The sequence below is a fragment of the Asparagus officinalis genome, unplaced genomic scaffold (assembly GCF_001876935.1).
Source record: "Asparagus officinalis unplaced genomic scaffold, Aspof.V1 AsparagusV1_Un89, whole genome shotgun sequence".
In the NCBI taxonomy this organism is placed as follows: domain Eukaryota; kingdom Viridiplantae; phylum Streptophyta; class Magnoliopsida; order Asparagales; family Asparagaceae; genus Asparagus; species Asparagus officinalis.
Window position 1 is genome coordinate 65,129 of NW_017972355.1, and position 15,844 is coordinate 80,972.

Here is a 15,844-nt window from a genome sequence, read left to right on the forward strand (position 1 = left end):
GTACAGGGCGCAAGGCAGAGTTAATTTGGCTGCGGGAGAAAAGGCTGCAGCAGGGAAAAGTCCTAGGGTTTTGTGAAGAGAGAAAAGTATTTGGAGGCTGACATTTTCTTGTGAAGAAAAGCAAGGAGCTTATTTGAGGGTTTAAATTGTGAGAGTTGTAAACCCATTTGTATTCTTTTTCTCTCTAATAGTAGATCCCCCCTCCTTGCCCCGTGGACGTAGGCAGTTTGCCGAATCACGTAAAATTGGTTTGTTTGTGTTTGTGACCATTGTAATAGTTTTTAGGATCCTTCGACAAGTCAGTCCTAGAACTGATGAGAGGAAGAGCCGATATCTTACTTTGTTGAGATATTCGCTTCAGATTCTTGTTTCCTTGGTGAGACGAGAATTCTTATTGGGATCTTTCTCTATTATTGTGCACCAGAAACTCTATCAAAATTTTTGCTGTGCACAACAAGTGGTATCAGAGCCCAGGTTCCAGATCTAGGATTTGGTTAGAGGAGTAGATTAATTTGGAGGCTCGTCTAGGGCTTCGTTTGATGATAAAGGTGAGATCTTTTGGTAAAGACTCTATCTTTTCAGTTTTGGATCTATTCTTCATTTGTTTGTGCATTGTGAAAGATGTCGGGGAAAGAAGGTGCTTCGGGTGTCGAGGGTGGTACTTCTGGCGCGAAGACCATTCAGAGTTGGAATATCCACTTTATGAAGATAGATGTGGAGAAGTTTAATGACACAAACAACTTTGGATTATGGAGATGCGAGGTTTTGGATGCGCTGAACATGCAGAATTTGGAGGATACCTTGGAGTTAGATGGCAAGCCAGATGACATTGAAGAGAATGTTTAGAAGAAGATGAATCGAACGGCGTGTGGTGTGATTAGGTCTTGTTTGACTCAAGATCTAAAATATGATGTGATGAATGAGACTTTTGCGAAGAAGATTTGGGAGATTCTCAAAAGCAAGTATCTGACAAAGAGTGTTGAGAACCGCTTGCATTTGAAGAGGAGACTTTATCATTTCCAGTTGAAGAAGGGAACCTCAATTAGAGATCACATGAACACCTACACAAAGCTTCTTACAGATTTGGCGAATGTGGATGTCATGATTAAAGATGAGGACAAGGCGTTGCTGTTGTTGAGTTCCTTGCCCGATGAGGAATATTAGACCTTCGTCCTTACTCTGATTAATGGGAAGGCATCCCTTTTGTATAGTGAGGTCACTGCAGCACTGGTAAATTATCAGCTTCGGAAGAAGGATAATGAGACTTCGACTGAGTCGGTAGAAGATCCGTTGGCCGCAAGAGGGAAGGGTCCAAACCGAAAGAATTAGAAGTCATAGTCTAGAGTAGGACATCCTACAATTAAAAAAGATCTGTGTGCTTGGTGCAAGGAGACTGGTCATTGGAAATGGATGAAGAATAAGCAGAAGGGAAAAGGAAAGCAACCATCATCAGAAGCAAACATCATATCGGATGGTAATATTTCTGACTCTTCTATTTATTCACTTTCTATCAGTCCTACATGTAGCTATTCGGAGGAATCCGAGTGGATGTTGGATAGTGGTGCGACCTACATGTATGCCCTAGAAGGGAATGATTCTCCAGTTTTGAGAAACTAGATAGTAGTGTGGTATACATGGCTGATAACCGTGCATGCTAGATCTTTGGGATAGGAAGAATTCACATCAAGATGTTTGACGGGACTGTTATGGAGTTAAATAATGTGAGAAATGTTCCTTCTTTGAGGAAGAACTTGATCTCTATTGGAGCTTTGGTTAGAGAGGATCTGAATATTCGAATTGAGGACATGGTTCTCAAGATTGTGGAAGACTCTCGGATTGTGATGAAGGGCGTCAAGAGGAATAACCTGTATTACTTGACTGGAGATATAGTGGCAGGTGGAGAACTAGCTACTTCTATTGATTCGACTAGACTGCGGTATTTAGGGCTTGGCCATTCCAGTATTGATTCCTCGTATAGATTGAAAGAGGGTGTGAAGACCTGCAGTTTAAAGTCCAGTGAACATGTTGATGTGAGCAAGAAGACCGATGTGAAGTTTGGCACCTCTATTCACCGTGCTAAGGGTCGTTTTGAAGGAGTTCACATGGATGTTTGGGGACCTTCCAAGGGGGCATCATTGGGAGGTAATAGGCATTTGTTTTCCTTTGTTAGTGGCTATTCTAGGCGTGTTTGGGTTGCAACCAAATCTCCATTGGAGAAAGTCCTAGTAGTCTCTAACAGTTTGAAGAAGTGTAAGATGGACAGAAAGGTGAGGGTACTTCATTCTGATTTTGGTGGGAGATACAAGATGGACCTATTTCTGTATTGGAGCCGAGCTCACGGTATTTTGAGACACTTCGTTGGAAAGAAAATCTTGGGGCAACCAGATAGGGTGGAAAATTTAGAGAATCGTGCCTTGCTGGAGGAGGATCGGTGTTTGTGGTCGAGCAATGGTTTGCAGAAGAGGTTCTGGACTGAGGCTTCGACATATTTGAGTCATCCTATTAAAGAGTTGTCAACTGCTATGATTGGAGATAAAACTCTATTGGAAGATAGGTCTGATTGTGTCACTTTGGATGAGGCTTCAATGAGGAAGCCAATTGACTCTCAGCAGGTGGAGAGTTTTGGACAGACCTTAGTTATATCGTAGCAGGTGGAGATTGATGCTACTCCACATTAGGTGAGGATTTTTCCACATACTCCAGGTCATTCTGCATTGGTTGAGATTTCAGCTGAGGTAACACAGTTTAGAGATCATTTGGTTTTGGTTGCAGATAATGAGTTGGGTTCTGATTCGAGTACAACTAATAGATGTAGTTTGGATATGGCCATTGGCTCACCTCAGGTGGAGGTGTTTGAGGCCATTGGAGGTGCTATCAGCCACAGAGTTGGTGATATTAAAGAAGGGTTGCGAACTCTTCTATTGGATTGAGGTCGTTCGCGGCCATTTGGGTGAACTACGTAAGGCTTAATTCCTTGGGCAAGAGGATACGTAGGCATTCATTTATGATGCAGCCGGTTTGAATTAGTTGGTTTTGATGGGGGTGTGATTGTTTGGACTCTCGTTCAGGTTCCCGACTTGTTGTGGATTGAGTCCGTTGTCGTAAATTGTTTCATGGCGTACTGGACACAACAAGTGGAACATTTGGATGCTTTGGTGTCGGCTCAGTTTTGAGAAAACTTCACCGAGGTGGAGAATTATGAATGAATGGACGTGGGGTCCACCCACGTTGTGCCTACGTCTTTTCCTAGCCAAAGCGTGTTGTGTTTTCGTATAGGCTTCGTTTCCGGGTGGGCCCACCCACATGCGGGTTTCGAGTTTGTTTTTTGCAGCTATATATATCCTTATTCGGTGAAGAAAAGTCGGTGTGTGCAAAGGAGGTTTCGTACAGGACGCAAGGCTGAGTTAATTTGGCTGCGAGAGAAAAGGCTGCAGTAGGGAAAAGTCCTAGGGTTTCATGAAGAGAGAAAAGTATTTGGAGGTTGACCTTTTCTTGTGAAGAAAAGCAAGGAGCTTATTTGAGGGTTTAAATTGTGAGAGTTGTAAACCCATTTGTATTCTTTTTCTCTCTAATAGTAGATCTCCCCTCATTGCCCCGTGGACGTAGGCAGTTTGCCGAACCACGTAAAATTGGTTTGTTTGTGTTTGTGGCTATTGTAATAGTTTTTAGGATCCCTCAACAAGTCAGTCCTAGAACTGATGAGATGAAGAGCCGATATCTTACTTTGTTGAGATATTCGCTTCAGATTCTTGTTTCCTTGGTGAGACGAAAATTCTTATTGGGATCTTTCTCTATTATTGTGCACCAGAAACTCTGCCGAAATTTTCGCTACGCACAACATTGAGTTCCTAGAGTTATTTTTTCGATAATTTTCAATTACCATTTATAAAAATTTGAACTTTTTATAATTTATGCTTATTTGCATTATAATATCCTAAATTTTGTTTTGGGTGTTGGCATTGTTGTCCACATGTACAATATACTAAGCTTTGGTTTGACAAATTGGTTTATATATAGAATGACCTCATAGAATGTAAATGCTTATTGTAGACCTTTGCTCGATATATAACCATTTCTTTGTTCAACTTAGGATGTAATTCATGTTAGTCAGATCATTTACTTTAGATTAGCATTAATAGAAGGAATTATTTATAATTCATTTTCTACTGGTGTTGTTAGATCTGGAAAAGGGTATGGTAGATAAAAATTAAATTTTTAACTATTATCTGTGTGTTTAATTAAAGTTGACAACATTACTATATAAACTTATGAAACTGGATCATCATATCTGACAAGGCTCAAGCATTGTTCGCATAGTCAATGAAGCAAGAAATAATATTTTTCACATGTGAAACTATTAGTAATTATGTTACTATTTCTAAGAGTTGTAACTTTAACTTTAGAGGATGTCTATAAAAAACTAAGATTCGTGATATTTAACTACGTGCAAGGTACGCGCATCCCAACCAGTATATATATGCATATGTACTAGTTTTTATGCACGTGTAATGCACATGGTTAAATATCAAAATAATTTAATTTTATATTTATTTCATTACTATAAATAAGTCAGATTAATTTTGAGTTAAAATATGTAAAATTGAATTATTTGATTTGCTATAATTATTATTTAAACATTATTAAAAATTAATGTAATAGATTTTAACCCTAAACTGAAATCAATATACTTAACTAGGATATCATAATCGTCATTATGACCTATAGTTCTAGCAGTAAAGAAATTACATTTATTATTGCATTGAAAACAGAATTCCGCAGTAATTTGGGACATTATAAGCTCATGTTTTATAATACACAATCTCAAAAGCAAACATAAAAAAGGAAGTATGGTACACATGATATATGTAAACAATAGAAAAGGCCGTATTTATTAAATTTAAATGTAAAAAATATAAATCTCACATGTTTTAGTTGATTTTCCATTATATTTAGTAGCATTGAATTTTTTTCCATGCCTACTTAAAGACGGACATATTAGTTCTCATGTACATTCTTCTTTGTGGAACTTCGTAATTCATTTTATTTTCACAAATCAAACAATATCAGTGGTATAATGAAAAAAACACATTGCTATGTCATATATCCTTTTTATATATATAGTACCAGTCAGATGTGGGACATGCTATGACATAGCAACAAATGTTGATAGAGCGTCTCCTTAAACCAAGGGTTCAGGTCACACATAAAGAATTATGTATATGTTTTGAGTACCTGCTTGTCTATGCAAACTTGAAAAGAAACAAGCCTACATCGTAAAGTCCTCAGAAACTATGACATGAAAGGGCAATGTCAGACCAGTAAGTAGTATGTCACCGTAGATTTTAGGACTTTTAGAAACAAACCAACTTTACTCTTTGAATTGATTTTTTTACATCAATCTTTTAAACTTCTTTATGGATTCCTTTTTTAATTTTAGAAATTTCCCAAAAAAAAAAAAATTTGTGTGGTCCCTTTTTACTGTTTTATTTTTCTTCTGATAATAAAAAGTTTGAATTTTTCTTTTTTTTAATCTATAATTTGTTATTTTAAACACGTCTTGGGATAAATATTTTAAATTTTTTATTAAACATGTTTATTGATTCCTTTTTTACTTTTATAATTTTCCAAATTTTTTTTGCGTGGTTCCTTTTTACTGTTTCTTTTTATTCTATTTAAAAGTTTCAAATTTTCCTTTTTTCATAATCTCTATTATGTTATTTTAAACACGTTTAGGGATATTTATATAGCATGTAGTATAATATTTTCAGGAAGCAAACATTTGTTAAGAGAACTCGGGTTTTCATAGCTAGGCGATGAAACCAAATTGTCCTAGATATGACCGGTCGAATCGTTGTGAAATTGCAATTAGGCTATACATATCACAAAAAAGGGTTATCCCTTGATTGCTTGTAATAGGATTATGATGTCAAACCAACATAGACACACTATAATCAGTAATTCCGAGTATAATTATAGTTTTTAGGTGACATATGTTTCTTTGGGATCCACTAAAACTTTGGTTGAGGGAGAGAAAATGGAAGAGAAGGGACCTTGGAGCATGGGGACATGACGTGTCAGAGAGGCGACGAAGAGGCGGCACAGGAAAGGGAGAGGCATCAAATTTTCCTTTTTTTCTCTAATTTGTATTTTAAACACGTCTTGGGATAAATGTTTTAAATATTTTTTAGTAAACACATTTATTGATTCCTTTCTTAATTTAAGAATTTTCCAAAAAAAATAAAATTTGTGCGGTTCCTTTTTAGTGTTTTCTTTTTCTTCTATTTAAAAGTTTTAAAATTTTCTTTTTGTCCTAATCTCTATTTTGTTATTTTAAACACGTTTAGGGATAAATATATTATTATGATTCAATAAAAGTATAAAGTTATCTATAAGTACTTGTGTTTTTGGAGACCTTAACTAAATTTAGAAAAAATAATCTACTCTTTGAGTAAAACTTAAAAAAGAACTTGTTTCCTTTTTTCCTTGTTTCCTCCAACCCTCTCTTCCTAACAAATCATAGAATAACCTACTTGAAAGTTTGGGTGAAACTTCAGAATTTCAGAGGGTCTCGTGAAAACTCTTCAATTTTTAGGGGAGATTTCTCTGATTTCTAAAAGTCAGGATGATTTATGCAACCCCTCCACGGTTCTGTGGTTTGCTCTAATTTTTAACTTCAAGTGGGTTCTCTGTAAAATACCCAAAATTAAGGGAGGTATTCTTAAATTTACTTTTAGCTCGCAAGTTGACCCCAATAGGCCGTCCAAATCTCTCTCAAAGGCGCAAAAATCCCTTCTATGGCAGCTAGTTTAGCATCTCACGACGACTAAAATTCTCCGGCCACCGTCGATAGAAGCTTCTACGACGAAGATGAGCATTTCTTCAGGTTCGATTTTAACACGTGCATAATTTTTTCTATTAATTCCAATCTATTTTTATGTGACAAATTCTTAATCATGCTAGCTTTGTCATGGTAAAATAAAAAGGGTAAACGAAATTAAGCAAATACAAACTAGTAATAAATAACAAATATCAATTAATTTAAATACACAATATTACTAAAGAAAAGCAATGAAGGCAACAGTAAGACATATCTGTTGAATAACACACTAACAAAAGAGGTTCTGAAATAAGAGGAGAAACCGCTGCAAACAAATTGACAAATACCACCATTGAATTAAATACACAATATTACTAAATAATAACCATGAAGATAAAAAAGGAGCATACATATTGAAGGACACAAAGTTACTATAAAAATTGTGTAATTTCTTGGTTTATATATAGGTATGAAGTGTTGCATGTGATAGGATAATAGTCATAATTAGAGTTCTCTTTGTATAAAGATTACAAAATTAAAAATTAGAATTTGATTAGGATTAGTATAGAATACATAATCTCACGTGGTAATAAAACTATCAAATAATAAATATTTTTAAGTTTAGGAATAGGCTTATATATTTTAACGTTTATATGTAATTATTACCATGAAAGCCATATAAGCCATTTTTCTCATAGGCAACCATGTCCTATTATTTTCCTTTGTCTTTGTAATTATGGCTCCGAGTACTAACTTTGAAAGATGAGATTAAGATCAGATGTAGAGGGATCTTGTTGTTGGATTTAGTTGTACATGGATAGTTATACAATCTAAAAATTAGAATTTGATTAGGATTAGGATAGTTATACAATTTAAAAATTAGAATTTGATTAGGATTAGGATAGTTCAAACTTAAAGTTACTTGTTTAGGATTAGAATAAATCATTAAATACAATGATTATAGCTTTGAGTACTAACTTTGAAAGATGAGATTTTGAGATGAGATGTAGAGGTATATTGTTGCTGGATTTAGTTGTAGGTGGATAGTTATACAATTTAAAAATTAGAATTTGATTAGGATTAGGATAATTATACAATATAAAAGTTAGAATTTGATTAGGATTAGGATAGTTCAAACTTTAAAGTTATTTGATTATGATTAGAATAAGTCAGTAATACAATTTAAATATTAGAATTTGATTAGTATTAAGATAGTTTAAACTTTATAGAGGTATTTTTGTCTACCGAAAGATTTTTCGAACTCGTGTTTTAAAGGGAGTATGATATATATGTATATATGTATGTATCGTATATGTATGTGTATATCTGTATATATTAAAAAAATCCAAAAAATATAAATATATAAATATTTTTAAGAAATTATAAGTTTTGTGCATCAGGAACGTGCATTTTATTTTGCAACAGGAAAAAGAAAAGAAAAAACATATACAAACATTACTAATAGATGCTAAAAATCTTATCTTTCCCGGATAAAAGAAATATATACTTTCATTAGGTTTAAGATATCATCCATTATAATTATAATCGAATCTTTGATACATTTTGATATATGACCCAAAATATGGGACCAATAGAGGGGACAAGTGAGGTGTCTCCCTCTTATTGGATAATGAGTTGGCCATCATTAATGATGGCCAACTCATTATCCAATAGGAGGAAGACACCTCACTTGTCTTCTATATTGGTCCCATATTTTGGGTCTTTCTTTAAAAAAATTGCACCTCCTGTGCATGCAAACGCAGCGTGAACGATAATGCTAGTGAATATTTAAAGAAGGTTGTTGTGTACAAGAATATTCCTCAGGTCGAGGGAAATATCTTTATTAGGATTCAGTCATATAAAACAACGACGCGTGAACTTTACAAAATCGTCTTAAACTTTGGAATGATTTGGTACAAGCCCCCTAGAGTTACAAAACTAGAGAAACCCCTAAATTTTAGGAAGTTTTACAAAATCCCCCTTGAATCTTAAAAAAGTACCATTGAGTTTTGGGCCAAATTCTGTTCTAGGATTTGTGGTAAAAAGATTTATTGGAGAATACAAAACAAACAAGAAGGGGAATTTTTCTTATTGAGCAGGGTGGCTATTTTAAAAGGGTACTTTAATTTGGCAAACTTTTTTAAACTTAAGAGAGCTTTTAAAAAATCACCAAAATTAAGGAGTTTATCTAATTTTTAAAGGGTAAACTTAAAAAAAAAAGATCCTTGAATTTTAGGGGGGGGGTTTCATGTTACCTCCCTAAACTCTAGGGTGTCTCACAAAATCCGCAGAAAGTTTAAACTTTTCTCACCGAACACCCTATATATTTTGTAAATAAGTAAAAAAGTTTGAGAGAAAAACCTAAAATTTAAAGTAGTGTGCATTATTTGCAAATGACAACAATTAGAGACTTTTTCTCTTAAGAGCATTTTAGTTGTTTACATTATAAGAAAATTATTGAGGGTCAATTTAGGGGATCATGTGAGATAAATAAAGTTCAGCCGTTTTAAGAAATTAACCCTTTTAAGATTTAGAGAGTCTTCATATTGATCTCATAAAGTTAGGGGGTTTTCTAAAATTTACCCAATAATTAATGTCACAACCATAACCAGCCCGACTACAGCTAAAATTCTAACCCGAAAGGGAACTCCTCAGGGGCAATTTAGTCATTTAAGCAAACACCCGTCTTAGTCCTTCCTACTTAGTTTCCCATAAATACCCCCAAGACTCTCTCTTCTCCTGAAATCGCTCAGAGAAAAAAGAAGGCGGAGAGAGAGAGAGAGAGAAAAAAGGAGCATTTTTTTTCCTCTCTTCGCTTAAATCTCGATCGATCGATTTCGATCAATTCCGTTGCCGTTTTGAGTTTAATTTTAGGGTTTCACGTATGAGCTGGTTTGATAAGCTCCGCTGCTTGTCGGATCCAAGCCACTTCATGAACGGGCTCATGATCTTCATCCTTTACCACACCCTCAGCTTGATTCCTATACGTTCTAATTCCTCTAATAAACACTTTAAATCTTAAGCTCTTTGTTCCCAATTCGATCTGTAATTGTTTCGATTCGATTCATCGATCTGTTTCTTCGTCGTCGTTGGCGGCAATGGCGTCCAAGGGCTTCACCGGTTGCGACGATTTCGCCATCGGCGGTAACGATCTCTTGAATTTAACCCTAGTTTAATGTTTTTTGTTAATTTTTTATTTATGCTCTTGTTTGATTTTGTTTTGGATCAAGAAAGATTGTTCCTTTCTGGTTGATCTGTTTATTTTATTGTAGGTTTTTTTACATATATACCCCTCTTACCCAAATCTATATATTTGCTAATTTACCCCTAAAACTCCCACATTGTTTTTTTCAACTCCACCTGTATAGTACATTGAAGGGGGGATTTCATCTAAGCAATTACTAGAAAACTTGGAGGGTATTTTAATTCAGCGTGGTAGAATTGGAGGGTAAATTTGCAAATATGGTTGTCTTGGGGCTATATAGATAAGAAAAAAACAACTTTTTGTGATGAATTTAATATTGAGCCAAGAAAGATTGCTCCTTTAGCCCTAATTTTAGGGTAGTGCTGTCTGATCTGTTTATCTTATTATGTTCTTCGTCATTAGTCAGTGGCACTGATTAGGGATTAGTTCTTTAAAGATTGTAGGTCGTATTTTATATGATTACTCGTCTTTAACCCAGATATTTTTTAGCCAATAATTTAGGTGTTTTTAGGTAACGCTTGTTGTTTCATTCATTAATTAGTCCAGCTCATCATCCATCAAACATGACGTAAGTTTCCATTAAATCATTTCATATAGAATTAATTATATGTGGTGTGGCCGAAGGAAAATTCATTGCGATCTACTTAGCAACAAGAGGATGCCTTTCAAAATGTATGAGATAAGATCCATTTATCTCTATGGGATGAAGGATGTGATACTACTTAGTTTATGGAGGATATGGACCTTACCAAGTGGATTGGTGGGCAAATATACATGCAGCCAATACTAAAAACTTGGAATAATGGCTTCGGTGTTGTTTTTGCGGCTGTGTTAAGCTAAGATCTGAGAACTGCTCTTGGTTAAATACTTTTGACAATCTCTTAGTTTTAGTAGTTGCAATCAGAATCATTATGCATCTTCAAGGTGGACCATCATCTCTTTTCCACCGAACAAGGCACAATGTTGTTCATTTGATTCTTTTCCTCAAAAGATAGTTTTCCAAGAGGAATGCCCTTGCCGAGTCCTATATAATGGATGCAATCATATAATTTCCTTTTTTATTTATCAAGTTCTATCTCATTCTTTTGTAATAAAAAAAACTTTAAAGAAGTTATGTCATTTATCAGTGTACTGGATTTTCCCATTGAAAAGTATCCTTGGAATGCAAATCAATCTGATAAAGATTGAGAAATTGTATTAAGAGAGTTTTATGATTGACTCACATCAGTCTAATGAAGTCTCAACACTTAGATATTAAAATGGTTTCCGTTGAAAAAAATTCTCTTTAAGATAGTATGTGATACAACATAATTTACACATATATATAGGATGATGCTTATGATGAGGTAATGGTTGGTCATTGTTGTAGACTTGCTTCGGAAGTGTGCAGATAGGATTAAAATTAGGGACTCCATTGTTTCTCTTTGGGAAACATTGAAAAGTTGTTAGGTGACATACATATAGGTGAACAGATTTGTATTGTGAAAAAATTAGTTTGTATGTGTTTTCCAAATCATTATTTATGTTTCTCGTTCATCACTTGAATTAGTTGTGGTGCAACTTTTTATTTGTTTATAGATGATATCTATCTCTTTCTTTCAGAAATTTCTGCTGATCTCTACGTCCCCCAATTTAGGTTCTTTTCTCTCTCATATTGAGCTCTCTCACTTTGAGAGACAACAAGCTTCTCCACCTTCTGTAATTGTGATTGGTGGAGGAATTTCTGGGATTGCAGCTGCTCGGGCGCTTTCTAATGCTTCTTTTAGGGTAAGCCTTTCTTTATCATGATAATATCTTCCCATGTAATTGCTTAATGGATGATGCATATACCCCTTGCAATCACTTTTTGGTGATTCTTTTGCGCTTTTGAGCACACTGTAAAATTTTATCTGTATCAGCTAAAATTACCTTTCATATTTCTTCAGGTTACGTTGTTAGAATCACGGAGTAGAATTGGAGGGCGTGTCGATACTGATTATTCTTTTGGCTGCCCTGTCGACATGGGAGCATCATGGTATGTTCAATTTTATTTCTGTTACCACTGGCACTCTTGGCAAAATGTTTACATATGTATGTATGAGAATGGTTTAACTTGTCTTTGCCTTTTAGGCTTCATGGTGTTTGCAATGAGAATTCCCTGGCTCCTCTGATTCGAGTTCTTGGCTTAAAATTGTACCGCACAAGTGGAGATAATTCTGTTTTATATGACCATGACCTTGAAAGGTATGTTTTTCTTTGTTAGACTTATTTTCCATTTTGAAAATTGTATTATTGGATTTAAGACTTGGGTTTTAATTTTGATCATTTAACATTTCTTGAGAGCTAGCTTGTGCATATACATTCACTTTGTTGATTATATTACATTTATATATGCATAAATTCCTTGAGTGCTAGCCTTTTGTTCATCTCCTTGATCATAACTTCATTTCTTTGTCATACAGGTTGCATAATTGTCATTGTTTATCTAATATTAAAGCTTTTATATGTGGTTTATGCAGCTATGCACTTTTTGACAAGGATGGACAACAAGTTCCTCAGCAGTTAGTCATTGAAGTTGGAGAGTTGTTTGAGAGGATTCTCAAAGAGGTATTTTATATATATTCCCTTAGTGCAATAATTGTTTGATATAAATGTTTCTAGCTATTCATTTGATTTTTGATGGAAGTTCCCTTGGTTTCTCTATTGCAGACAACGAAAGTAAGGGAGGAACATACTGCTGACATGTCTATTCTTGAAGCCATTGCCATTGTTTTGGATAGAAACCCACAGTTGAGGTATGAAACTATGAATTGGAGATACATTTTAGTGCATTTATTATTTAATAATTCTACCCTTATCTAATTTGATATGCTTCATTTTGTAGGCAAGAGGGTCTGGCAAACGAAGTATTGCAATGGTATATCTGTAGAATGGAAGCGTGGTTTGCTGCAGATGTGGATAAAATATCGCTACAGAATTGGGATCAGGTAACATACTAGTTTTATTTATTTTTAATTGTTTTTCTTTTGAACTCTGTGTAATGTTATTCATGGTGTAAGTATACCCCTTCTTGTTCCTATTAAATGTGATAGTTGTTTAAGTTTTAATCCGTGTGCTTGAGACTCTGTCATCAGCTCAAATAAATTTTTTATTCAATCATGACTCATGAGAGATATGTGCAGAACCTTTTTATCAGATATGAATGAGTCTAGAGATTTCACGGTAAGAAAATAGCTTTGTTTTTTTCTTGCCCATGGTTTGATAATTGAACTTGGTGCGTCAGCAGCCGGGGTCACTGTGTTTAATATGGATGTCCATCATGTTCAATGTTTTGTTAGTTTTGCACCTTTTAGTGACTTGCAGCCCTCCTCTTCACTTTGTTTTCTTTTATTTCCTCCATCATCAGTTCAAATGATTTTTTTATTCAATCATGAGAGATATGTGCAAAACCTTTTTTTACCAGATCAATTATTCTAGAGATTTCATGTAAGAAAATAACTGTATTTTTTTTTCTTGCCCATGGTTTGATGATTGAACTTGGTGCATTGACAGTCAGGTCACCGTGTTGAATGTGGATGTCCATCATGTTCAATTCTTTGTCAGTTTTGCACCTTTTAGTGACTTGTAGCTCTCCTCCTCAACTTGTTTTCTTTTATTTCATCTTCCTTTATTCAAATGTTGGATAAGAATGACAACAATATTGCCTCTACACATTAGCCATAGTGTGTGCGCTCTACTGCATACATTTGGCTTGTCATTATCTCACAGCATCAAACCCAGATTGATATTTGTTCCATATGATTTTATAAATCAACATCTTTACGTGAGGAATTACATCTGGAATGGTCTTTATGCTTTTCTGATGCTCCCGTTTCTTGATGTTGAGTGAGAAAGCCATACTTAGATGTAGTAACAATTTCTAACCCCATCTTATGGATGCTATCTTGTGTATGCAGGAACATGTTTTAACTGGGGGTCATGGACTTATGGTGCAGGGTTACTATCCTGTAATTAAAGCTCTTGCAAAGGACCTTGATATCCGTTTGAATCATAGGTATGCTCTCCATTACATTAAAACACATTACCAAATTTAACTTGGTTGATGCTCTTGTTGTATGTATATTCATTATCATTATATGTAAATTTGAATCGCAGGTATGCTTACAATTAGATTAGAACACATTACCAAATTTAACTGGGTTGATGCTCTTGTTTTGCATTTTCACTACATGTGATTTGAATTTTTATTATAAAACCTCCAAGCTGTTGGGTTGCTGAACGCGTAAATTTTCTAACAAAGGAATTTTATAAGGATACCACTGAGACCTTTTTCAATATTCTTTAGCTTCCTTTTTCATTGGTTAGATTAGTGCTAAGTAATTCACCCTAGTCTTTTGTTGACTCCTAGCTAGCAGTGTTTGGCAACATTTACTTTTGCCTGCAATTCTCAGTGTTCAAGTTCATATCAAGTTTAAACCAGGAGATGTTAGGTTGATATCTAGACATAGAATATGATTATTCTTTTGGATGATTGAATGATATCAACGTAAGAGCTGTGTCTGATTCTACCCTTATTGACAAAACATAGTTTAATGATGGCACACTTTTACTTTTTTTTATTTTTCACTAGTGAAAATAGTATTTTTCTTTAGTATTTAGTAAAATCCCACCTAGTATTAATTATTGTTTTTGTGCCTCAAAAATCATTAGCTTCTATTCTGTGGTACTATTGTATCATTCTTCCCATCACAGAATGAGGTCCGGAAACAATTTTGAGGTATTAATCACAACTTTCTAATTTATTCAAATGTTTACAGGGTCAAAAGAATTATTCAGCGCCCTAATAGAGTAGTCATCACCGTTGAGAACGGGACTACCTTCGTTGCAGATGCTGCTATCATAACTGTTCCTCTTGGAGTTCTAAAAGCAAATCTAATCGAATTTGAACCTAAGCTTCCTGATTGGAAACTCTCAGCCATTTCTGATTTGGGCGTTGGAAACGAGAACAAAATAGCTCTTCATTTCAACAAAGTCTTTTGGCCTAACGTTGAAGTACTAGGAGTAGTTGCTCCCAACTCTTATGCCTGTGGTTATTTTCTCAATCTTCACAAGGCAACGGGAAACCCTGTTCTTGTCTACATGGCTGCTGGAAGTTTCGCTTATGACATCGAGAGGTTATCTGATGAAGAAGCTGTTCGCTTCGTTATGTCGCAGCTCAAGAAAATGCTTCCTGATGCCACCGAACCGGTAATAATCAGTCATCTTCAAATTATTTAATAATTCTCACAATTTTCATGAATTGTTGGAAATTTACGTTGCTCCTTCGTAATTCTTGGAGTCCCTTATATCCACTGGCATGAGAACTCTGAAATTGTTGTGAGGGCCGAGGGTTTTAGTTTTATACTCTTTAACATATCCGTGCAGGTTGAAAAGCCTTGCCATGGTTTTTGTTGTTTGGGGTCTTGTTTTGGGGGTTGGATTTTTTTTTTTTTTTTTTTGCTCCTTCGTAATTCTTGGAGTCCCTTATATCCACTGGCATGAGAACTCTGAAATTGTTGTGAGGGCCGAGGGTTTTAGTTTTATACTCTTTAACATATCCGTGCAGGTTGAAAAGCCTTGCCATGGTTTTTGTTGTTTGGGGTCTTGTTTTGGGGGTTGGATTTTTTTTTTTTTTTTTTATTTTCCCATGAATTCTTCTCTGAATGCGCATCTAGTTGGTGGATTCCCTTGATATCATCTTTACCTTCTCTTCACTACCTAAAAATCAGAACTTATGGTGAGATCTATAATTTTACACTGACAGTTGGGATTAATTATTTATGTATTTGAGGGACAATTAAAAT

The 15,844-nt window shown here is 34.9% G+C and overlaps 1 protein-coding gene across 1 annotated transcript in view; it reads left to right on the forward strand.

Moving 5' to 3' along the window:
* Positions 1 to 9,547: 9,547 nt before the first annotated feature.
* The window catches only part of LOC109827207 (probable polyamine oxidase 4), a 9,772-nt gene continuing 3,475 nt past the window's right edge, over positions 9,548 to 15,844 (forward strand). Inside the window, exons 1-9 of the mRNA XM_020394174.1 lie at positions 9,548 to 9,961; positions 11,659 to 11,789; positions 11,948 to 12,036; positions 12,132 to 12,245; positions 12,521 to 12,608; positions 12,711 to 12,796; positions 12,886 to 12,988; positions 13,958 to 14,055; positions 14,819 to 15,248. Coding sequence (XP_020249763.1) covers positions 9,916 to 9,961; positions 11,659 to 11,789; positions 11,948 to 12,036; positions 12,132 to 12,245; positions 12,521 to 12,608; positions 12,711 to 12,796; positions 12,886 to 12,988; positions 13,958 to 14,055; positions 14,819 to 15,248 — 1,185 coding nt within the window. The 5' untranslated portion in view covers positions 9,548 to 9,915. The remainder of the gene's footprint in view (positions 9,962 to 11,658; positions 11,790 to 11,947; positions 12,037 to 12,131; positions 12,246 to 12,520; positions 12,609 to 12,710; positions 12,797 to 12,885; positions 12,989 to 13,957; positions 14,056 to 14,818; positions 15,249 to 15,844) is intronic.